This window comes from Callionymus lyra, chromosome 4 (genome assembly GCF_982586985.1).
Source record: "Callionymus lyra chromosome 4, fCalLyr1.hap1.1, whole genome shotgun sequence".
NCBI classification, from domain to species: Eukaryota; Metazoa; Chordata; class Actinopteri; order Syngnathiformes; family Callionymidae; genus Callionymus; species Callionymus lyra.
The window spans coordinates 5051211-5076949 of record NC_141821.1 but is presented as its reverse complement, the minus strand read 5'-3'; the positions used below and the strand labels follow the sequence as shown (position 1 = coordinate 5076949).

The window sequence follows — 25739 nt, the reverse complement described above, 5'->3', positions numbered from 1 at the left end:
TCGTCCAATATAACACAAGAGATATTGTTTATACTTGAGAAAAAGGTCACCATGTAAATACATTATATATAAAAAAAACATTGTAGCACAGCATTATTAAACAATAACGAACTTTTTTTTAAATATACTGTATATGTTACACAAGAAACGAGCAAAAGCAATGAAAGACTTGTTTTGGTCTCAGTTTCACCCAATAAAAAACATTTGCTCTCCTTTTATCCACATTTCAATATATTATTTGTTCTTTTTTATATAACATTTTATTTCATAATCATTCAGAAAGACTGACTTGATCTGGTTCACATCTTAAACAATCCATCTCTCTTCGAAAAGCACACGAAAAATGTGTGTGTTTCTGAGCGTATTTAATAATAATAATGATAATTATAAGCTGCTTGAAACCACAACAATGGTCTTAATAAATCTCCGCTGGGTTTTAAAAACATTTGTGTTGCTGTATGTTGAAAGTATTTGTTAAATCAACTACAATTTAAAACTTGCAGAGAGTTTTTCAACTACAGACAAGTTTTCCGTGCGCGAGATTTTCTCTTTAAAGAGTCAATAATTACGTTGAATGAGTGTAATTACGTTTTAAACAGGCGCTGAGTTCTATGTGACTTTAATTTGAAATAAGAGTTTTACAGTAGAAATGACAACTTAATCGACGACCTATTTAATTCAACAGCGCGTATTTCACTTCACGCTGCGATTATATTTAATTGTCATCAATAAATATCGGGAACAAAATAATTTAAACCGCCGGGATCACATGTTCTCCCGCTTTTGCTAATAAAGTTTCACGATTCGAATAATAAAATCCAGCTACAAGCAACAAAACTTTATATAAAACTTTAACAACTTCTCTGCATGAAAAAAACTCTTTCTCTCGTTAAACCTTATGTTCAGAGTTATTTACGCTTTTTAATCTCAAAGTGTTTAAACTGACGCATGTCAATAAAGTTTTTTCAAACTAAAAACTTTATTGCGCGGTTCAAACAAAACTTTATTGACACTTTCAGGTGAACTGGGATTAAACCCTAATGGCGCGAGATGAGCTGACGTTAATATTTACGGGACTTTAAAGGAGGGACTTCGTCCTGATACAAACCCCGTTAATAACGGGGACTCCCTCCTCCGTGCTCACCCCCCTCCCCACCTGTATCTCCCCGGTCTCTCGGCCTGTCCGTGAACGCACCACGGATCCTCACACACTTGCTGAGGCGCGAGGAGGAGACCAGACCCGCTGGACGCACATGGTGAGAAACTTCCCTTTATCCTCCAAACTTTAACACTTTTACACTTTAACGGGAACAAAAGTCATTTTTCTTTCACTTGATCACATTTTTAAGATTCGCGAATCACGAGATTTCACTTCAAAATGGCGCGAAAGCGTCTCCCGCGAAACTCCACAACAATGTTGCATTAAAAAAGTTTTAAATTAAAATCATAATGTATTTTACTAAATCTTTGTTTGTATGTGACTGAGACTTAAAATATTCTAATTTAAAATTGTGATGTATTTATTTTACTTTTAGTGGAAATATCCGCTTTTCTTTTTGCGTGTTTAAAAAACAATGAAAAAAAACTTATTAACAAGTATTGATACATTTAATTTGAATCCGTACTACGTATAAACTCAAATAAATATTTTTAAATAAATAAAAATAATAATAAAATAATAAATACGTTTTTTAAATAATTTCAAGCATGTGTCATATCTAACTTCTTTCTTTAGTTTCTTTAGTTCGTTGTTGTTTATTTGTGTTTTCACCGCTGACTCCATGATATCGTGCACTGCGATGTAAATATTGTCCAACAGTCGTTATTGTCTCGGAACTGACGCACTTTTTATCCGCGGCCAAAAATAATCAGAGAGAATAAAGCAAAAACATTTAACTTCTAATGAACCATGAGAGTCATTATTCTCTAATTCTCTCCAGGCTGTTTATTCAAAGCTCTTGTGTTTCCCTTTTCTTTGAGACAACATTTTGGAGGAGAAAAAAGAAAACACCGTAAATGATATAATAGACCTGTTCACCTTTTACATTGAGGATTAATTCAGAACAGATATTGAAAGAAAACCATCTGGCGGGACTTATTGCTTGTAATTCACGTTTATTAATCAGCTGCGTGGCAACATGTGGATCTCGTTGTTTTTTAGGTGGAATTTCAGATTTTATCACATCAGTTCGTGCCATTTTAATAAAACTGATGATTGCCAGGCGGGCATCAAACAGCCAGTGTTTTACTTACTTTTGAAATGACATCTTTTTAATCATCCGACTCGTTCCACGCGCTTTAACGTGAGGAATTTCCACATTAGTTCATGTTAATTCAACACTTTGTTATTATTATGTTTTATTATCAGGGTTTTTTTCACTGTCAAAAATATTAAAATGTCAATAAATTCTCAAGCGCTTCATATTTGTAACTTTAAGTGTCTTTTGATCATAATTAATAAATCATGTATTTTGAGAATAAAACTAGTTAAAGAAGAAGAAAAACAAGTCACACATTTTGCAGTTATGAGAACTTTATATACTTCTAATCTCGTCCTGTGCCGAAGTAAACATATATATATATGTACTTTTCAAACTTTCTGTTATGATGTGACAATATATAAGATGTATCCAGTTTAATGTGATTTCCTATCATTATTATTGAACATTAGAGAGTCACGCTTTGTGTTTTCTCCTCCATCATGCCCGGAGGATGTCTTTTTTGGCACAAACGCAGCATGGAATTGATGATTTCATCCCCATCTGTTTTTCGATATCAACATGTGAAGCTGGATTCTCTATAGGAAGTCTCCTGCCAGCGTATAAAAGAGAGGGAGAATGGGGGGGATTGACAGGAAACCAGAGGGTGACATGTGTTTTCTTATTCAGAAATGAGGCAATAATGGGTCAGTGCGGAGGCAGAGGCGTTCACAGGACGTTCTGCGGGGCGCAGTTCACCCTCGTAACCCCCCCAACACACACACACACACACTCTGGCTGGAGGTGCAAACGTGAAGGACAGAGGCCTTTAGCTAAAGATACAAGCAGTGATATAATCCGGTCTGTGATCCACCCGCTGGGCTGCTCCACTAAAATTAGATTATTACACCAAAAACAGAACCAGCGCCGTGTGCACTGACACACTTGTGAGGCTAGAATGAAGTTCAGCGTCTGTCCGAGCAGCCGGGGTTGTGTTACCCAGAGAGCTGAGGACAATTGGAATTGAACAAAGGTGTCAGTGTGTAACACGCTGCAACAGGTGCACAGAGACTCCTGGGTCGCCCTGTTTTCATTGATTATGGGTATTTCAGGGGCGGGGCGGTCCAGATATGGAGCAGGCTATTGAGAAGAGACTTATTTACGTCGGGATATGGATGGATATTTGCGGACAGGGATCTCCTCAGCGTAACGTGAGATACGGTCTGTTTTCCCTTTTTTTCATCCATTTTAAAAGATCAAATTGAATTTTGTTTTCATTCTCAGGAGTGTGTGACTCTCCTTCAAGATTTATCTTCCTTTTTATACTTGTTTTTGGAACCCCTGTGGCTTTTTCTTTTTGTACATGAAAGTTATTTTATAGACAATATTTCCTATTTGGACTAGGAGTATGTATTGGCAAGAATCTGTTGATCCATTACCTATCACGATATAAGGGCACTGATACAATATACAGTGATACTGTAATGATATATATGTAGTATTGTCCAGTACTTGACTCTGGTGTTGTAGTATTTACAGACCACATGACTCTTGACAAAGTCGTAACTGATTCCATTTGTTTTTAAACCGAAATATGTCCAAACATCAGCTTTAAAAGCTGCTGGAGTCACTGTATCCTCTCGTCCTCAGTCATGGCCGAGATCTCGCAGGTTTTCATTTTCCATTTGCCGCGAAGGACGTAATGACTGCTGCCATCTAGCGGCAGGAAGTTTAAATGCAACACAAAATTTAACAAACATTTATATTTGTCTTGCATGTCAAGTCAAATGATTGTATTTAATTCAAACTATTCTTATACATAAACCATGAAATAAAGTAAGTCAGTAATTTTTATTTGTATAGCGATTTTCTAGACCAGGGTCACAAAGCGCTTAAACAATCAAAACAATATTCAATAGATAAGAATAATCAAGATAAAACTGAAATAAACACACCAAAAAAATAAAAACAATGAGTAAAAATCGATGCATTTTAGTTTTTATTGTTTGTTCATGTCTGTGCTGATAGTTACTCATTCAGTAAACCTCCCTAACAATAAAATTGTTTTTCACGAACGTTTCCTGGACGACATGTGACAACCAAATGTCTTCAGAGACTTCTTTTACCAGGAAGATTAAACAAGACACAAGAAACTTTTTCGTACACAGCTGTAGACACAAAAAACTGACAATTGTACAATAAAGAACTTTAAACGTCGCAGTTACGACTTTCCCTGAATAGATCAATCCAGAAAAACATTTTCAAAAACCACAGATGTGATCTTTAAGACAGATCTCTTTTGTAAAGTGCCAATATTAAATGAGTTTGTTTCTAGTATATGTTGCTTGATTTCATAGTTTTTCTTACATGTATATTTATCATAATTTGCTGATTCAAAAGTCAAAGTGTAGCATTAACATGTAGAATACTGAAAATAAGTGTCATTAGATTTTCTTTTTAAAGGTTTTATATTCTGAGCTCTCGGCCGTCTGGCCGTCCAGGGCTGCGGTCCATGACGAGGAATGTTAAAACGTGTGTGACGAGCCAAATCCAGCTCATCTGCTCCACAGCGCAGACACACAAGTGTGAGCAAGTTAACAGGTAGCAGGAGAGAGAAAACCCCCAAAAACCTCCAGACGGTCCTTTCGTTTCTGCAAAGCCTTTAAGTCCACATGTGTCTCAAGTTCATGAGTAAATCTACAGAATCCCTTGTTTAAGTCATTTGCTTTCTTTCAGAGCGAAGTCAACGACGGTCGTAGCATTTTTAGAATTAATAATTTAAAGCGTTTAGTGGTAAATATGTCATAAAGAGGTCGTTTTGTGACCAGTATACCTCGTCGGACAAGAGTATTACATCTGAAATCGACTGTGAATTGAGCAGTATAATGGCTCATGTAAGATCTATTGGGCATATTTGGTGATTCTTTGCATCAACACGTTTTATCTTAAGCGCTAATGTGAAAGTGTGTCTCGACTCAACTTCATCGTCGTCTCTTCTCTGATCAACTACATGTTGTATTATTCCAGCTTCGTACCAGCTGTATCTAGACTTCATCTCATCGCTACTTGGCCCGAGTTTTTTTTGTGAGAAAGTGTTTCTGCCAAGTCAAGTCGGGACCGTCCCGGTGGTCCGAAATCTCCCCTTTTTTTTATTGTTTCATTTGAAGCCGAGATGAACGCACCGACGGATCGTTAACGGTGTTGCGTCGATTCAAGTTCCTCGGACGCGCCACCTGTGTGGATTTATGTGGTTCGGCGGAGGAAACTCGCTGAAACCGTATCCAGTTGGTTGTGTTGGCAGTGGTGGACAGATGATCTGGGTTTGGAAGCCCTAGAGGGACACATTAAAACATCTCAAGAGTGCTGCTGAGATGAAGCCACTTTTATGAAAGGGGCTGCTGCGGTGTTTCATTTGTCATGTGAGGTGACGAAGACAAGAAACCAGTGCTTGTACAGCAGTTGTTTAACCACGACTGGACTGGTGTGTATCACTTGTCAGAACCTCCTACGCTCATTTTTCACTTCCTCATGTCGATGACTTCTCTCAACACCTTTAAATCCACGTACCCTCTTCGTAGCACACTTGGTATCGACACGAACATTGAATCAAATGTCCTCGGAAACCTTTTAATATGTTGTAAATAGATGTTTTTGATGATGTTTAACAAACTTGTAAATGATTATTATTCAGTCAAAATTGCTTGAACTAAACAAGCAGTGAAGTACAGAAACTTGTTGATCTTAAAATGTGTTTGATAATATATTTGTGTGTATTGTGTGTTTTGGGTGAACACAAACGTTTTTCTTTATGTACATTTTAAGGATTTGAATTCGTTTTTTCCAAGTACAGAAGGGTTGAAACAAAAAGTATAGTTGACACTAGGGCTGCACGATATTGGAAATATGTTCGATTTTGGTGTCTTGAATTGTGATATTGATATTAATGCGAAAACAACTGAGACGAGATGAAAATATAAGTTAGTATTACTTCTGTGTATATACTGAGCTAAGTCAGCGCGCCGACAATACGCGTCGCCATAGCAACCGAGTTTATCCAGCTGCGCTGCACAGTTCACAGTCGGACGGAGACGTAAACAACAACGAGACATAGAAGTACAAATTGACAACTTTACAGAACGTGACACTGATTGGTCAAAGTGCGCATTTAAGAAATACTTGATTTATACAATAAAAAATATAAATTATCGCACATGTTTTCGATTTGCATATGGCACGTGCCAATATCGCGATATCAATATTTTTTAAATATATCGTGCAGCCCTAGTTAACAGGCTTTTTCTCAACAGAACCTTACAACTGGAAAATTAAAATACCATTTCATTGTTGAATTATATTTATTTTATTACGTTTTCAATCAGCTGAAATATTGCTTTGATGTGTGTTTTACCGCACTAGCTCCGACATAGTGTGACAATATATTATCTACTTAATGCAATACTTAATAAAGTAGTCAGGCTACCCTCAAGCATCACTAGAACATGCATCATTAACCCAGAGACGAGTCATAGCCTCAGGTTCACACACAGATTTACAGTCATTCAGATCCTCCACCTGTACTGTGTACGACCGGTACTGTGTCGGTAAATGAACATTTGGAAGTTGGAAAAACATTTCCTTTCATTGATGGTAGTCTCCCCAAATATATTAAATAAATCTCACACTTATTTTAAAAAATAACCTTTTTGTCCATGGTATATAAATTGCACTTTCATCTCCCGAGATTAACCGGAGAATACTCAGTATTTTTGTGTCTCTCTGATCGAACATTCTCTCGTGATGAATATCGTGAACTCGCAAACTTTTAGATAAAGGCATTACTTTGATTTTTCTTTTAGTAAGCAGTAAAACATAACATGTAATATATAGTTGGATGAATGTCTGGATGCATTTGTCTTGAAGTGTCAGTAACTGGATATTAGAGTGACTGAACTCCGCCGTGGGACACGGGAGGACGACAGAAAGACATCTGTCTACAAAGCATTTAAGCACAGATACACCTGATCTCACACGTCCTAGAAGGGCTTCCAGACGTTGCGCTCGTCCTACTTTAGGAGATCAGAGGAGAGGGTCGCGTCTTCCTCTCCGGCCCCTCTCGGACCAACGGGTTTCCAAAAAGACCAGAGTCGTGTTTCAGACCGGAGGCTAATTGAGCAGCATGACGAGGCCAGAGAAGCTCTCTGGCCAAAGTCGTCTCCTCCGGGTTCAGTTATTGCAGCCCTGCTGACTCGGCTGTCAGTGTCCAACGCTTGTTAGGACGTCATCAATCTTGGGAGCAGTCAGAAATGTTCCCGGAGCAGAACGAAGGGGTCAGTTGATAGATGAGCACCGGGACGGCGGAGCGAAGAGCTGGTTGTTTGAAAAGGTTGAACGAAGGATGGTAATAAATGGGAAACGGTGGAAAGGGAGTGAAAGGAGGAATCGTGGCTGAAGAAGAGGGAATGCGCTCCTGGGCTTTGTGTGAGAGTAAGAAACAATAAATCACAGATTCCAAGGATGGGAGATTGGATGCTTATTTTGTTCACATGCCAGAATTAAAGCTCCCGGGTATCAAAGTTTGACAGAAGGATAAACGACTCTCATCACCGGGAGACAGGAAGTGATTTGTTCACGCCGCAGAGGTACACAATACCGTGTTTGTTTTACCGAGGAAGTATCCTAGTTAGGTCTCAAGCAGCGCGGACGCCTTTCGTTTCATAAATCATTTCCTTCTCCACCCCGAGGTAATCTCTCTGCCGACCCCCCCTCGCTGTCCTCGGTCCCACGTTTTTGCGCCATAACCTCGCCTCGCTCGCACCTCCGCCTGCTCAGGCTCAAGCATCTCGCTCGCCTGCAGCTCTGACCCACGTAAAATGATTTGAAAGGGAGAGGCCATAAACGTGATGGATGTGGTCCAGCTCTCGGGGTTCGGTCTCAGCTGTCGGGCATGTTTTTTGTCATTCCAGACAAACACGCCGACCGCGGGTCCTTCGCTCGGCGTCTTCCCTTCACTTCTCACCGGATCCTCTACAGGGACAACTTCTTAAAAGTTGAGAAAGTGGCTTCTCAGATTATTTATTTTTTACGAGATGAGATCTTGCGGTTACTCCTGAGTGCCCGGGAGGTGCTGTAAAATGATCGTTGGATTTTTAATAGAGGGACAAGTTCGAACATTTCCTTCCTCAGATGAGTGTAAATCAGTCAAGCTTCTCTAAGTAAGCAGAGTTTTCTCTTAAAACTGTCTCTCTTTGTCTCCACAGGCTGGATGACATGATGTCCCGACCCTCTTCCCCTTCCCTCTCCACCTCATTTCTTCCTATATTCCCTTTCCTCCTGCTTTTCTTTCCCTCTTCCTTTGTTTTTTCCACCTTTTCACATGTCCCTCTGAGCTGGACGTCGCCCCACGATCCCTGCTACCACCTTGATGGCCGTCCGCGACACTGCCTGTCGGAGTTCATCAACGCCGCCTACGGCGTCTCGGTGGACGCCACGCACTCGCGTCATCTCTCGGACACGAATGGAAACATTACCACCTTGACGGATCTTCACAATCCTCACAATCTGACCTGCTGGACGGCCCCTCGAGGCTCCGACAGCGGGGACTGGATTATCACTCTGCCTCTGGGTCGCCGCTTTGAAATCACTTACATCAGTCTGCAGTTTTGCCAAGAGGGAGAACTCTCAGACGTGGTCTCCATCTCGATCCTGAAGTCGATGGACTATGGGCGGACGTGGAGGCCGATGCAGCATTACTCCAGCAACTGTCTGGAGGACTTCAAGCTTCCTTCACAGACACTAGCTCTGACCAGGCACCAGGAGACAGAAGCTCTCTGCTCAAACCCTTGGCCTCTGCAAAGGCAGCGGGGCGCGATGGTGCTGGCCTTCTCCACCCTCGACGGTCGCTTGTCGTCCTCGGACTTCGATTACAGCCCCACCCTCCAGGACTGGGTGACGGCCACTGACATCCGACTTGTGTTTCAGGTGTCCCAGAAGGCAAAGGTAGGAAGTTCGAGTAACGGAGACCCTCAAAATGGATATAATACAGAAGACAGGGGGCTTGTCTGGTGGGGATACGGCCACACAGGAGATCAGATCTTTAAAACCAACCCTGATAACACCCTGTTTCACAGTAAAGAGACTCAAAAAACTGAAGTTTGGAACAAGGGAGACAAACCTGGCAGGAAAGGTCAGTACAAAGGATCAGCTCAAGAAGAAGATGGTCATAATGTCACAAGCAAAGAAGGCGGCGACATCTTTACCTCCAACGCACCTTCAAAAAAGGGAGGCCGAAGCCGCGGGCGGAAGAAGGACAGCGATCGTCTGCTGCCTTGCCCGAGCTCAGGCTGCAGGTGGACGGTGGAGGGACGACAGAGAGGCAACAGAGGACGTGAACTACGAAAGAGAAGAAACAATCCCAACACGAGGAAAACCTCCAGGAATCTCCAGGCGGCCCCGTTGTTGGTCTCGACTCCCCCTACGCAGCCTCCTCTCGCTATCTCGGACCTGCAGGTGGGAGGCAGGTGCAAATGTAACGGACACGCCTCCAGGTGTCGCCGCGAAGACTCGGGCCGAGCCGTGTGCATGTGCGAGCATCACACGTCAGGGCCGGACTGTGACGTGTGCGAGGACTTTTACTTCGACAGACCCTGGCATCGAGCGACGCCGGCGCACCCCAACCCCTGCGTGGGTGAGTCGTCTCTTTTATTAGGTGTATTGGCAAGAAACTGGCGATACGTTATTTATTACGATATAGGGTCAACAATACAATATACAGTGATACTGTAGTAACACGTATATATTTGTAGTATTGTCCAGTACTTTACTCTGGTGTTGTAGTATTTACAGACCACATGACTCTTGACAAAGTCGCAACTGCTTTGAAACCAAAATATGTCCAAAAATCAGATTGAAACGCTGCTGAAGTCAACTGTATCCTCTCGTCCTCAGTCATCGCCGGGATCTCACGGGAATTCATTTTTCCTAAGACTGCGAAGGACGTAATGCTGTAATGTAATACTGCTGCCAGTTTAATAATGAGTAGAGGGAAAGAATATTTTATTATTTTATCTAATACACACTTACCGCGACCCAAACCCGGATAAGAAGAAGACAACGAAACAAAACCTTTTTGATGTATAAACCATAAGGTAATAAAGATTTAAATGAAAGTGAAATAAAATAAAATAAGTTAAATAAAAGAGTGAAGCAAATAAACAAAAAAAATGTATGAAAAAAAAGGAAAAGAAAAATCAATGATTTTATTGAATATTCAATTATTGTTCCTATAGTTGCGGAATATGTAATAACTGCTGCCCCCTAGCTGCCGGAAGTTTAATTACAACTAACAAATTAACAAACGCTGTGAATATTGTCATATTAATTCTATATTTTAATAAATTGGTTTTATTTAATACAAACTTTATTGAAATGTAAACATAATAAGAACTATTACATGAAATATAACATGCAAATTTAAAAAAAATGAAAGATTAAAATGTAATTCAAAACTTTTTTTTAACACCCCTAGTTCTTATGACCAGCTCCAACTGTTCACAAGTGGTTTTTCTCGCATCTCTCCTCCAGCCTGCGAGTGTAACGGACACTCCAACAAGTGTCGCTTCAGCATGGAGGTCTTTCAACAATCTGGACGCCGGAGCGGGGGTGTGTGTCAAAAGTGTCGTCACCACACGGCCGGGCGCCACTGCCAGTACTGTCAGAACGGATACACCCGGGACCACGACAAGCCCCTGCACCATCGCCAGGCCTGCCAACGTTAGTGTGTGAGAGGGTTTCAGGTTCAAGGGGAAGCAGGAGAATCTGTGTCGTTACAGGAAGTTATGCGAGCGCCAGAGACATTGTTTGTGTCTCTGACGTGTTTATTGGCTGCTTACTGTTATAAGAAGGAGGCTATTCCTGGTGGCAGTCGACACACCGAGCGCACACCTGTATCTGCGTCGTTACCACTGCTCGGCATGTGCCTTGACCCATGACCTTTGACATGTCACCGGTCCTAAGTTATTGTGACACTCCGGCATGTTTGTGGCTACTTTGCTGTGACCGATGGGTTTGGGTTCAACTGGTTTTTTGATTTCTTCATAATCATTTGATCTGATTTCAATATATTTTCATAAACACAAAGTATCTAATGGCTTCTTAGTTGTTTACCTGGGGTGGACCTTCACTAGTGCGGGTCAAGACAGCTTTAGGTTCTTTTATTTGTTTTGGTTTGTCATATATATTGGAAATAAGTGTGATATTTGATATAAGTGTCTTGAATTGCGATATCGATATTAATGCGAGATATTTTTTCTTTCACCTAAAAATGTAGGCGCAGGAGTGAGTACTGGAGTGGAGGTCCGGGGGTTTAAAGAAGGAAAACGATGCGATATTTCCCTCTCGCTTATTTCCGCGCTTTGGTGCAGAGAGAAAAATATCACTTATAATGCTGAGTCTCGTGGGACTTGCATCGAAACAAAGCGACATCAGAGAGGAGCCACCGGCGCGTCGTGATATCACCAAATCAATAATAAATCCACCTCCTTGTACACGCACACATAACACTTTATGAATGACGCTAACAACTTAGCCCGTTAGCATACGGTGAAGACGGACAGGTTTACACTTGTTTGGAAGTTCACGATCTTCTAAGAAACTGAGACGAGATGAAAAGTTCTTACAATATGTTACAAAGGAGGTTGAAAGAGACGAGTGACTGGATCACTAGTGTTTGACTAGATCATAAGTTAGTATTACTTCACTGGATCACTAGTGTTTGACTAGATCATAAGTTAGTATTACTTCATTGGATCACTAGTGTTTGACTAGATCATAAGTTAGTTTTACTTCCGTGTATATACTGAGCCGAGCTTAGCAGGCGACGGCAAGACGCGTCACCATAGCAACTGAGCCTAGCAACCACAGTTCACAGACAGACGGAGACGTAAACAACAACGAGACATAGAAGTACAAATTGCAACTTTACAGAACGTGACACTGATTGGTCAAAGTGGGCATTTAAGAAATGTTTGATTTATACAATAAAACATTATAGATTATCACACGTTTTCAATGTTTTGCCAATATTGCAATATCGATATTTTTTCGATATATCGTGCAGCCCTAGTTTGTGAGTAAAACCTAAATATTATCTGGGACAAAACTTTAAACTATCTTTTTAATGATAACAAAAGTCAAAAAAGTTCTCTTAAACAGTGCATAAGTCATCATGATGAAGGAGTCACTGATGTTGTGTTTTGATTGAAGCAGCCAGATTTTTTGGGGGTCTGTGGTTGACCACAGGAAATTGACCTTGACCTGTATCACTAAGTATTTTGGAACTTGGCAAACAGTAACTCGTGTGTTATGTTCTGTGGCTCATTACAAGGATCTGCTCAACTTAATTCTCATGGCTGTGTTCGTGGTCATCGAGTCGTTGGACGCCCTTAGACAAGTGGCCGGTCCTTGTAGGACACGCCAACTTAAACACACACAACATTCCAACTCCTTTCTTCCCGGTGGATGTTTTGAACATCAGTTGTTTCGGGGGCGACGCTGTTGTTGTTTTTCCATCAACTCATCAACAGAATATCTTCAGTGATGTCAGTCCAGGTCGTGTTTCTCTCTGGACAGATGTGTCTGTCAAGAAGGATTAACACTCCGGCTGATGGATGTTTGTTTTTTCTCTTCTCTTTGTTGTCGTGTGAACACGAGTGTGTATTTTACACATTTTTGTACAAAAGGTAACTTTATACATCAAGCTTAAGTTTAAATGTTTTGACAGTCAAGATAAAGTTAGGTTTATTCTCCGACTTTGAATTGAAAACAACTGTGAAATGCAAGTTAATGTTTTGTTTACATTTTTAAAAGTGAAAATGAACATGAACAATTTTATTGGTATCAAAGTTAACCAAAGTCTTATCTTATACATTACAACAGTAACATTTATTCCTTTATTGCGGTTTTCGGTATGACGCAGGCTAGTGAACGTTCTAGTTGTTGACCTGGCTCGTATATACAATTAAAGTAGAATGAGGTTAGTTAAATATTTAGTTGCTAAAGCAGGAATATGTAAGATTGAAGTATTGTTTTTGGCTCCCCCTCGTGTCAGAACCGTTACTGCAGTGTCGTGGCTACTCTGTTGTGCCATTGCCGGATGTTGCTTGTATTTAATGTGTTGTTTTTTGTTTTTTTGAAACGGAGACAAGCTATTGATATTTTATACTTCTGGTAACGTTGAGCATCGTTAAAATAAGTAATGACTTCAAAATAAAACCAATCATCACAGAAAATATGAACAAAACACGTAGCGTTGCTTTAATTTTCAGTCAAATTGAGTAATAAAATTGCAAAAGGTTGATCCATCCAGATATTTGGTGACAAAAGAAAAAGTGTCACCAAAGTCCGGAATAAAACCCGAGGGTCAAATACCATTAAAGTGTGTTTAATTCATACAAAAGTTGCAACAAAGATCATTTCCATTCATTTTTTTAATTCCACGGTAAGATCGGCTGAAGTGGAACTTCTGTGTCTAATAATCAAGATGTGAATCTCTGTTTGAAAGACGTTTTTGTTCTCGTGTTTGTAACATGTTTCCCTTGAACCCTCCAGCCTGCCAGTGCCACCCGTTGGGAGCGGTCGGGCGTTGGTGTAACCAGACCTCGGGTCAGTGTCTCTGCCGGGACGGAGTGACCGGACCCAGATGTAACCGCTGTGCTCCGGGGTTCAAGCAGGGCCGCTCGCCTCTGAGGCCCTGCGTCCGTAAGTCTCTTTACTGCTTTACAAAAGTCACTCGCAAAAACTTTAGCCAAAATGAACAGAATAGAGCTTCTATAAGTGAAGACATCTGAAGGAAGATCCAGCGTGACTCAGACCAGAGAAGGTTCTAGGAGCTGCTTCATCGTCTCAACGTTAAGAAGAATCAGACGAGATTAAAGCTGTGATCATAACGGAAAATATCTTTGATTTGACATCCATGATATCAGAGGCTATGATTTAGTCAGTTTTTAATCTGTGTTAAATTAAGGGTGAAAGACGACATTTATACACCTTATTTTTGTGTTGTAATTAAACTTCTGGACGCCAGCAGTCATGACATCCTTCGCAGCTGAAGGAAAACTCAAATCCTCTAGATCCCGGCGATGACTGAGGACGAGGGGATACTGTCGACACCAGCAGCCTTTAAAGCTGATGTTTGGACGTATTTTGGTTTCAAAGCAAACAAAAATGTTATTTTTGTTATTTATGATGTCACATGGTTTTATGACATCATTTTATAGTCACATTATTTTATGATGTTATCATGTTGTTATATATTTTCACATTATTTTATCATATTATAATGTTATTAGATGATATTATCACATTGTTTTATGATATAATCACATTATCTTACGATATTATCACATTATTTTATGATTTTATGATGTTATTTTATGATTTGATCACGTTATTTTATGATATTATCACATTATTATATGATATTATAATGTTATTATACGATATTATCATATTGTTTTATGATATTATCGGACTATTTTGAGATATTATCACATTATTTTATGATATTATCATGTTATTTTATGATGCTATAATTTTATTTTATATTATCACATTATTTTATCATTTTATCATGTTATTTTATGATATTATCATTTTATAATGTTATTTTTTGATGTTATCATGTTATTTTATGATATTATCACATTATTTTATCATTTTATTTTATGATATTATCATGTTATTTTATGATAATATCATGTTATTTTATGATATTATGACTTTATTTTATCATTTTATTTTATGATATTATCATGTTATTATATGATAATATCATGTTATTTTCTGATATTATCATGTTATTTTCTGATATTATCACGTTATTTTATGATATTAACAGTTACGAATTGGTCAAGAGTCATGTGGTCTGTAAATTACGCAACACCAGAGTCAAGTACTGGACAATAATACACATATATACTTGTTACTACACTATCACAACACCAGAGTCAAGTACTGGACAATAATACACATATATACTTGTTACTACACTATCACAACACCAGAGTCAAGTACTGAACAATACTACACATATATACTTGTTACTACAGTATCACAACACAAGAGTCAAGTACTGAACAATACTACACATATATACTTGTTACTACACTTTCACAACACCAGAGTCAAGTACTGAACAATACTACACATATATACTTGTTACTACACTATCACAACACCAGAGTCAAGTACTGGACAATACTACACATATATACCTGTTACTACACTATCACAACACCAGAGTCAAGTACTGGACAATACTACACATATATACTTGTTACTACAGTATCACAACACAAGAGTCAAGTACTGGACAATACTACACATATATACTTGTTACTACAGTATCACAACACAAGAGTCAAGTACTGGACAATACTACAAATGTATACTTGTTACTACACTATCACAACACCAGAGTCAAGTACTGGACAATAATACACATTTATACTTGTTACTACACTATCACAACACCAGAGTCAAGTACTGGACAATACTACACATATATACTTGTTACTACACTATCACAACACCAGAGTCAAGTACTGGACAATACTACACATATATACTTGTTACTACAGTATCACAACACTAGAGTCAAGTACTGGACAATACTACACATATATACTTGTTACTACAGTATCACTATATACCCATATATCATATCGTGATATGTATCGTATCAGCAGATTTTGTCTATAAAAAACCCCTGGTGTTGGGAAAGGGTGACACATGTTAGCATCTCCACGACCTCCTGGTCTGTAGGTTCTGATTCTTCACAACACATCTGACCCGATCTCACAGGTTCTGTTCATGTAGTCCTTGAGACTCACGAGTCGACGGCACAAGAAGGAAACATCCTCCGATACGGGATCAGTTCAATTGGTCCGTGCCCCGACTGACACCTAACCTCGGCCACCGGCGTTAATCCGGGCGAACTTCCCTGGATAATCTTACGAGTGCCGACAACTACACAGACTCGACCGCAGCTCGAGCCCCAATCAGGTGACACAGGAAGCCCACGTCTGCGAAATTCACACCTGTCGGCTGCTCTCGCCTCGCTCGTAACTCTGCCGCTGAGAGGACGGCGTGAAAGAAAACCTTGTTTGTTTTTACTGCCGTCCATCTCAGGCTATCTATAGCCACGACCCCCACCTCCGCCACTACGTCCTCTCTCATATCAAACACAGCTCCGTCGGTGTAAACTTACCACTGCACCCCGACTGACCTTCCACCGACACCAGCGGCAGCACTGGAGGTTCACACGGACCATTGTTCCGATCTCACTTTTCAAGTTCATCGTCCAAATTAAAATAATAGTAATAATAATAATAATCTCTATTTATATAGCGCCTTTCTAGACCAGGGTCTCAAAGCGCTTTGACAGCCATTCCTCAGACTAGAGAACATGGATGAGTTTTTTTATATAGAGCTGAAAATAATATTATTTCATGATATTATCAAATTTTTATTTTGTATTTTATGATATTATAATGTTATTCTATGGTTTATCACAATATTTCTTCATATTATCCCATTTTTTTTACGATATTATCAATTTTTATGATATTATCACATTTTTATATGATGTTATTCCATTATTTCATCATATTATCTCATTGTTATTATGTTGTTTTATGACATTAAAAACGTTTTTATATTATCACGTTATCTCATTATATTATTCATTTATTTTATGATATTGTCAATTTATATCTTAATATTATCGTGTTATTTTATGATGTTATCATGTTATTCTATGATGTTGTCACATTATTCATGATATTATCAGATTGTTATCACATTATTTTATGATATAACATGTTATTCTATGATTTCATCACAATATTTCTTGATATAACATTATTTGATTAGTATATGATATTATCAGGTCATTTCATTATATTATTCAGTTAATAGATTATATTATCAATTAATTTCTTAATATTTCTGCTTTATTTGATGATATTATCATGTTTTCTATGATTCATCACAATATTTCTTCGTATTATCACATTATTTTACGATATTATCACATTATTTAATCAAATTATAACTTTAATTCATTATATTATCAATTCATTTCTTGATGTTCTCACTTTATTTTATGATATCATCACGGTTTTATGATAGTATCACAATATTTCATGAAATTATACCATTAATTCATGATATTATCAATTAATTTCTTGATATTATCACTTTATTTCATGATATTATCAGATTGTTATCACATTATATTATAATATATCATGTTATTCTATGATTTATCACAATATTTCTTCATATTATCACATTATTTAACGATATTATCACATTATTTAATCAAATAATAACTTTAATTCATTATATTATCAATTCATTTCTTGATGTTCTCACTTTATTTTATGATTTTATCATGTTATTCTATGATGTTGTCACATAATTCATGATATTATCAGATTGTTATCACATTATTTTATGATATAACATGTTATTCTATGATTTCATCACAATATTTCTTGATATAACATTATTTGATTAGTATATGATATTATCAGGTCATTTCATTATATTATTCAGTTAATATATTATATTATCAATTAATTTCTTAATATTTCTGCTTTATTTGATGATATTATCATGTTTTCTATGATTCATCACAATATTTCTTGATATTCTCACATTATTTTATGATATTATCAGGTTATCATCACGGTTTTATGATATTATCACAATATTTCATGAAATTATACCGTTAATTCATGATATTATCAATTCATTTCTTGATATTATCACTTTATTTCATGATATTATCAGATTGTTATCACATTATATTATAATATATCATGTTATTCTATGATTTATCACAATATTTCTTCATATTATCACATTATTTTACGATATTATCAGATTATTTCATCAAATTATAACTTTAATTCATTATATTATCAATTAATTTCTAGATGTTATCACTTTATTTTATGATTTTATCATGTTATTCTATGATATTGTCACATTAATTCATTATATTATCACGTTAATTCATGCAGTTCTTGGGTTTTAACTCAGTGACTTCAGACTTCACAGCAGGTTTGTCTCTGGTATCTTGCGCTTCATTGGGTTCAGGTCCGGGCGGCAGTAGCTTCAACAGGTCCAGATAATACTCTCCCAGTTACATCCGTCCAGTTCTTCCCAGGGGACCCGGTGTTCCCAGGCTAGTTAAGAGAAAAGTGAATTCCACCGTGTCCTTTGTCACTTCTGTGGTCTTCTTTCGTCACGGCATGTGAACACCTGACCAGCGAGGCGTCCAGGAGACTTCCTTATCAGAGGAAACCTTCACCAACTCCTCTTATCACAGAGTAGCAGCAGTTCTACTCCGAGCCTCTCCTTCAAGAACATGCTTTTCACCCTGTTTCTAAGGAAGAGCCCAGTCACCCTCAAGAGAAAACTTCTTTTGGTTGATTGTACCTGCAATCTTATACCATTAGACTATCAGGCACCATAGGTTCTTACCTCGACATTAATGCTGGGACGTTCCAAAGTAAATAATGGGATTTCTTGGAATTCAGTTTGATTCATTTTCTTGAATAAAAAACATATTATTAACGTGGTTTGTACTAGGTGTGTTGTGCCGATACAATACTTGTATATGATATATCGTGATAGTGTAGTAACAAGGATATACTTCTAGTATTGTCGAGCACTTGACTCTGGTGTTGCAGTATTTACAGACCACATGACTCTTGACGAAGTCGTAACTGATAATATCATAAAACAATGTGATAATATCATAAAATAACATGATTATATCATAAAACAATGTGATAATATCATACAATTACATGATAATATCATAAAATAACGTGGTAATATCATAAAATAATGTGATCAAATCATAAAATAACGTGATAATATAATATAATAATGTGATAAAATCATAAAATAATGTGATAATATCATAAAACAATGTGATGATATCATAAAATATCATGATAATATTATAAAATAACTTGAGAATATCATAAAACAATGTGATAATAAAGTGATAACCATGTGATATCATAAATAACAAAATAATAGTAATAAGCAGTAATAATATCACAATTTACAGACCACATGACAAAGTCATAACAATTTTCATTTGTTTTGAAACCAAAATACGTGGCGATACGATAGTTGCTCCTAAGCTTTGGAACGATCTTCTCTCTCTTTGCACTTGATGATCTACTGACTCCTTTAAGAAACATCTTAAGACGTTTCTATTTGTTCAGGCTTTTCCTTGATTTTCTGGAACTCCTGTTGTGTTCTCAGTATTATCTTGATCTTTAAAGTGTATATACTTTTTTGAGTATTGCTTTGTTTGTTTAAGCGCTTTGTGACCCTGGTCTGGAAAAGCTCTATATAAATAAATATTACTTACTTACTTACTTACGTATCACGATACATGATCAACGATACGATATATCATACTGTAGTAACAAGTATATATGTGTAATATTGTCCAGTACTTGACTCTGGTGTTGTGATAGTGTAGTAACAAGTATATATGTGTAGTATTGTCCAGTACTTGACTCTGGTGTTGTGATAGTGTAGTAACAAGCATATATGTGTATTATTGTCCAGTACTTGACTCTGGTGTTGTGATAGTGTAGTAACAAGTATATATGTGTATTATTGTCCAGTACTTGACTCTGGTGTTGTGATAGTGTAGTAACAAGTATATATGTGTAGTATTGTCCAGTACTTGACTCTGGTGTTGTGATAGTGTAGTAACAAGTATATATGTGTAGTATTGTCCAGTACTTGACTCTGGTGTTGTGATAGTGTAGTAACAAGTATATATGTGTAGTATTGTCCAGTACTTGACTCTGGTGTTGTGATAGTGTAGTAACAAGTATATATGTGTAGTATTGTCGAGTACTTGACTCTGGTGTTGTGATAGTGTAGTAACAAGTATAAATGTGTATTATTGTCGAGTACTTGACTCTGGTGTTGTAGTATTTACAGACCACATGACTCTTGACGAAGTCGTAATTTCTTTCAATTGTTTTCAATCAAAAATATGTCCAAACATCAGCTTTAAAAGCTGCTGCAGTCAACTGTATCCTCTCGTCCTCAGTCATCTGTTGCAAATAAACTGATTGGAATCCATGCGACTGTCTGTTAACTGAAGAACTATCTTACAATAAAATATAATCTACAACGCTAAATAATCATTTGTCAAATATTTAATATCGCAGTATAGAGTGGGAGGCCTCACGAGACCCCTCTTGACTTACTGGCCTGGTCCAGGAATTAAAGGAGTCTTAAAGCCAGAGTCTCTGCTCTTCTCTAAATCCCGGTCGGACTCCTCCAGAGGACGAGACGCTCCCCAGACGAGCGTTCTACTTTTCTTTGTCTCATCAGCTATAACTCATCGGTGGGAGTCGAACCAGGAGGAATCTCTGGGTTTCTCTAAATGTCCGACGAGGCTCAGAGAAACAAATAAGAGACTCAAGACTTGATCCCTTAGGAAATCCCTCCGGTTAAGAAAAGTACAAGTGAACACCACAGTTTACTTATGGGTTCAAGGGAAAGAAAATAGATTCAGGTTTCGAAATTTAAGACTTTTTAAGGTCGAGGCAAGTGTTGCCTTAAAGAAGAGAATATATTTTAGGAAACCAAAGCAAATATGTGTAGAAAGATGTAGATAGATAGATGGATGGATGGATGGATGGATGGATGGATGGATGGATGGATGGATGGATGGATGGATGGATGGATGGATGGATGGATGGATGGATGGATGGATGGATGATGGATGGATGGATGGATGGATGGATGGATGGATGGATGGATGGATGGATGGATGGATGGATGGATGGATGGATGGATGGATGGATGGATGGATGGATGGATGGATATAGCTATATATAGATGTATATATATAGACATCAGAGAGGAGCCGCCGGCACGTCGCGATATTACCAAATCAATAATAAATCCAACATCCTTGCACACGCACACATAACACTTTATAAATGACGCTAACAACTTAGCTTGTTAGCATACGGCGAAGGCGGACAGGTTTACACTTGTTTGGAAGTTCACGATCGTATAAAAACGCTAAAAATTACGACGAGACATAGAAGTACAAAACTTTATAGAACGTGACACTGATTCCTCAAATTCACATTTAAGAAATGCTTGATTTAATCAATAAAAAAAACTATAAATTATCGCACATGTTTTCGATATGCATATCGCACGTGCCAATATCCCGATATCGTTATTTTTTCGATATTTATCGTGCAGCCCTATCCTTTAACTTTTAGCGCTTGATATTGAACAGTTAAAAATGTAAAATAACAGTCAAGTCGGGACGATTTTATTATGTTTTCTCGACGAAACAATTACGATACCAGTATTTATTTACAATTATTTATTATCAAATTAAAAGCCAAGGGCGGTCACGGCGAGTCGTTGCCGTAAAAACGGGTATATTTTTCGGGAAAATGACGGCAAGTGTGAAAGGACGGTCACGGCAGGTTGCCGCGGTGAAATTCGAACCCTGTAGATGATCTTAACTGAAACACTCTAAAATGATTGATGTGAAAATGTCTTCCAGACGAGAGAAAGGTAATTCTGTTTGCCAAAAACTACATTTTTGTACATAAATGATTCACACAACTTTTAAAAATAGTCAAACTTTGTGACCTATAAGTCAAGTTGATTTTGTCTTTCCCAAAACAAACAAAAAATTTAGATTTTTAAAAAAAAGTCTATTTTGTATCTTTTGTTAGTTTAGGATGAAGTATCTTATGAAGGACTTGTTTCTTTTATCTATATAAATAAAAAGAATATAATGTGGTTCTTAGTGTGTCGTCACTGCTGTACACACTCTTTTTACAAGATATGTGGGATACACAGATGGACTGCCAGCTTTCCACTCACATACATGCGCACACACACACACACACACACACACACACACACACACACACACACACAACCACGGAGTGTGTGGAACGTTTATTGGACTCTGTTTATAGAACAGAATCTAAACTCAGCCGTGACGGGTTGACCTTATTAAATTAGCGGCAGCAAAAATGTGTAGCTCTGCTTTTTAACGCCATACAAGGACCACACACACTCGTTTTGACACTTGCTGCTGGTGTGTGTGGGAATGCCTGGCTCACCGGGGGGGCACCACACACACACACACACACACACACTCACACACAAGCGGTCAAGCGTTCCCATCACCTGGTGTTTGTGTTGCAGGAATCCAGGAAGTGTCTCCGACCCCGATGTTCCAGTCTCAGTACAGCATCGGTGAGTTAAATCATGTCTCCACAACTTTTGTGTTGATGTAACACAAGCAGCTTCTTCACAAGCGTCCTTCGCTCGTCTGCCTGTCAGCGGATCATGTTTCCAACATCTGCAGAGTCACAGTCACAGTTGGACTTCCTCCCCTGGAGCAGAGAACGAACCTGCTGACAAGTGTGAATAGTTATAGACACAAAACCCTCTTTTCAAAAATATATCATTCATTTATAAATAAATACTTATTTACAAAAATATATCATTAATATATCAAAAACATATCATTAGTTTAGTTTAAATATTTAATTAATTGAGAATCAAATCCTTATATCAAAAAATATTTAATTAATTTAGAGTCAAATCCTTATATCCAAAAATATTTAATTAATTGAGAGTCAAATCCTTATATCCAAAAATATTTAATTAATTGAGAATCAAATCCTTATATCAAAAAATATTTAATTAATTTAGAGTCAAATCCTTATATCCAAAAATATTTAATTAATTAAGAGTCAAATCCTTATATCCAAAAATATTTAATTAATTGAGAATCAAATCCTTATATCAAAAAATATTTAACTAATTTAGTATCAAATCCATATATAAAAAAATATTTCATTAATTTAGAATCAAATCCTTATATCCAAAAATATTTAGTTAATTTAGAATCAAATCCTTATATACAAATAATATTTAGTTAATTTAGGATCAAATCCTTATATCAAAAAATATTTAATTAATTTAAAAACAAATCCTTATATACAAATAATATTTTATTAATTTAGAAAAAAATCCTAATATACAAATAATATTTTATTAATTTACAAACAAATACTAATATAGAAATAATATTTCATTCATTTAGAAATAAAAACTATTATACAAATAATATTTAATTAATTAAGAATCAAATACTCATATACATAATTATTTAATTAATTTAGAATAAAATACTAATATACAGAAATATTTAATTTATTTAGAAACAAAGCCTTATATACAAATAATATTTATTTAATTTAGAATCAAATACTAATATACAGAAATATTTAATTAATCAAGAAACAAATGCTAATATACAAATAATATTTAATTAATTAAGAAAATAATCCTCATATACAAAAATGTTTAATTAATTTGGAAACAAATACTTATATACAAAAAATATTTAATTAATTTACAAACAAATGCTAATATACAAATAATGTTTTATTAATTTAAAAACAAATCCTATTATACACATAATATTTAATTCATTTAAAAACAAATCTTATTATCAAAAAATATTTAATTTATTATAAACAAATCCTAATATCAAAAATATTTAATGAATTTAAAAACAAATCCTAATATCCCAAAAATATTTAATTAATTTATAAACAAAGCATAATATACAATAATGTTTAATTAATTTAGAATCAAATATTAATATACAAAAATGATGTAATTCATTTAGAATCAAATACTAATATACAAAAAATATGTAATTCATTTAGAATCAAATCCTAATATCTATTACTTTTTATCTTTAATTATTATTTACTTATGAAAGTGTGATTAGAGCGAAGAATAATAAAATCTGTTTAAAAAAAGAATAATTTCAAGAAGTAGATATTTTAGAATAGTTGCTAAATAACCTTTACTTACTTAAAATCAAGACATTTAGGTAAAAATAAATATCAAGTCATTCAACTAAGAGAAGAAGACTCTCTGCTTTAAGAAATGACATGAGTGAAAAGAAGTGAAGCAGGTCAAAAGGGAATATCAAGAATATAAAAGAATGTTGGGTTAAGACAAAGAAGAATAAAATCAGGTAAACAAAGAACAGTTTCAGCTTCAAGAAATAATGTATAAAAAAATTCATCTTTAAAAGGTAATTCAAGCGCAAAAGAAGTAATGAAGGTCACAAGAACATTATTATACTATATACATGTATTATAAAACTACATGCTAAACATGTATGTTATTCATATGTGAATTGATATGAACTCGACATGAAAGTGACTCTTTAAAGTATTTTCTTTTTCTGCTCTTTTTAAACTTTGCACTTTTAACTTCCGGGGCAAAATAAAATAAAAAACATTATAGACAATGAAACGTTCTTTGAAAAATAAAAACCTATACATTCCTGAGATACTGAGGTCATTGTTCAAGGATTTCTTCTTCACGCTTTGCTCCATAAATCCATCAAACTAACTTGGCAAGCGGACGCTCGTCAGCACCCCCTAGTGTTGGTGACGCGGCGTGTCGCTCATCTGTTGGTCACCAGATACGGTGATGACACATAGAAGCGGCCATATTGTAATTAGCGGCTGCGACATGTGCTGGAGCTGCTGTTAGAAACCAGAGCTCGGCGTCTGTGACATTCTCTGTCCGTCACAGCCCAGGAGTGCGTGTCCTACTGCCAGCCGACGCAGGTGAAGGTGCGCATGAACCTGGAGACCTACTGCCTCAAAGACTACGGTGGGTCCTCGTGGGTCGACGGTTCAAACGCGCTGCTGACCGTTTTGTTTTCCTCCTCCAGTGCTCAAGGTGCAGGTCCGGGCGATGGAGCGTTCCGGTCCATGGTGGCAGTTTTCCATCTCGGTCCAGACCATCTTCCGTTCCGGGTCGTCCTCCCGGGTGCGCCGGGGCGTCCAGTCGCTCTGGGTCCCGGACCGAGACCTGTCGTGCGGCTGCCCGGGTCTGCACGTGGGCCGGACCTTCCTGCTGATCGGGGCGGAGGAAGGCGAGCGGAGCTGGGCCCCCGAGGAGAGCCGGCTCGTCGCCGACCGCTCCACGCTGGCCCTCCAGTGGCGGGAACACTGGAGCCCCAAGTTGAGAGGGTTTAGGGGTCAAGATAAAAAGGGGCGCTGCCCCCCCAAGTCCTCCCTCCACCACCGCCACAGGACACACCCCAGACCCCAGCAGGGCTACATCCCGCCTCACCTGCGGACACAAACTCGCTCGGAAGACGGCGGTTCGACGCCGGCGCCGGAGCTGACGACGCTCGGCGAGGTCGTATCCATGGTGACGACCCCCAGCGCCAGCGCCGCACCCCTGTGTTCGACTCCAGGTTCGATGTGACGCTCGGTGAGGTCAGAGGTACAAACACTCGACATCCATCATCTGTGACTTTTATGCATGAGAACCTCCCATAATGCAACAGTGTGCACACGCCGACACAACACATGATGACGGATGATTTATTTAAAGTCACAT

At 37.5% G+C, this 25739-nt stretch overlaps 1 protein-coding gene across 1 annotated transcript; it reads left to right on the top strand.

Moving 5' to 3' along the window:
• Positions 1 to 1233: 1233 nt before the first annotated feature.
• On the top strand, positions 1234 to 25705 carry ntn5 (netrin 5). Its single transcript, XM_087790276.1, has 7 exons — positions 1234 to 1256; positions 8456 to 9882; positions 10779 to 10967; positions 13803 to 13952; positions 22497 to 22547; positions 24921 to 25001; positions 25063 to 25705. Exons 2-7 carry the CDS (start codon positions 8466 to 8468, stop codon positions 25602 to 25604), a joined length of 2430 nt encoding a protein of 809 aa, XP_087646402.1. The 5' UTR covers positions 1234 to 1256; positions 8456 to 8465; the 3' UTR covers positions 25605 to 25705.
• Positions 25706 to 25739: the final 34 nt, after the last annotated feature.

What these genes read in the sequence shown, in the direction of transcription:
- ntn5 (XM_087790276.1), top strand. Translation starts at nt 8,466, where the DNA reads ATGATGTCCCGACCCTCTTCCCCTTCCCTCTCCACCTCATTTCTTCCT. An exon ending in CCAGTCTCAGTACAGCATCG is followed by an intron (nt 22,548 to 24,920) that starts GTGAGTTAAATC and finishes TGTCCGTCACAG; the next exon opens with CCCAGGAGTGCGTGTCCTAC. An exon ending in CTACTGCCTCAAAGACTACG is followed by an intron (nt 25,002 to 25,062) that starts GTGGGTCCTCGT and finishes TTCCTCCTCCAG; the next exon opens with TGCTCAAGGTGCAGGTCCGG.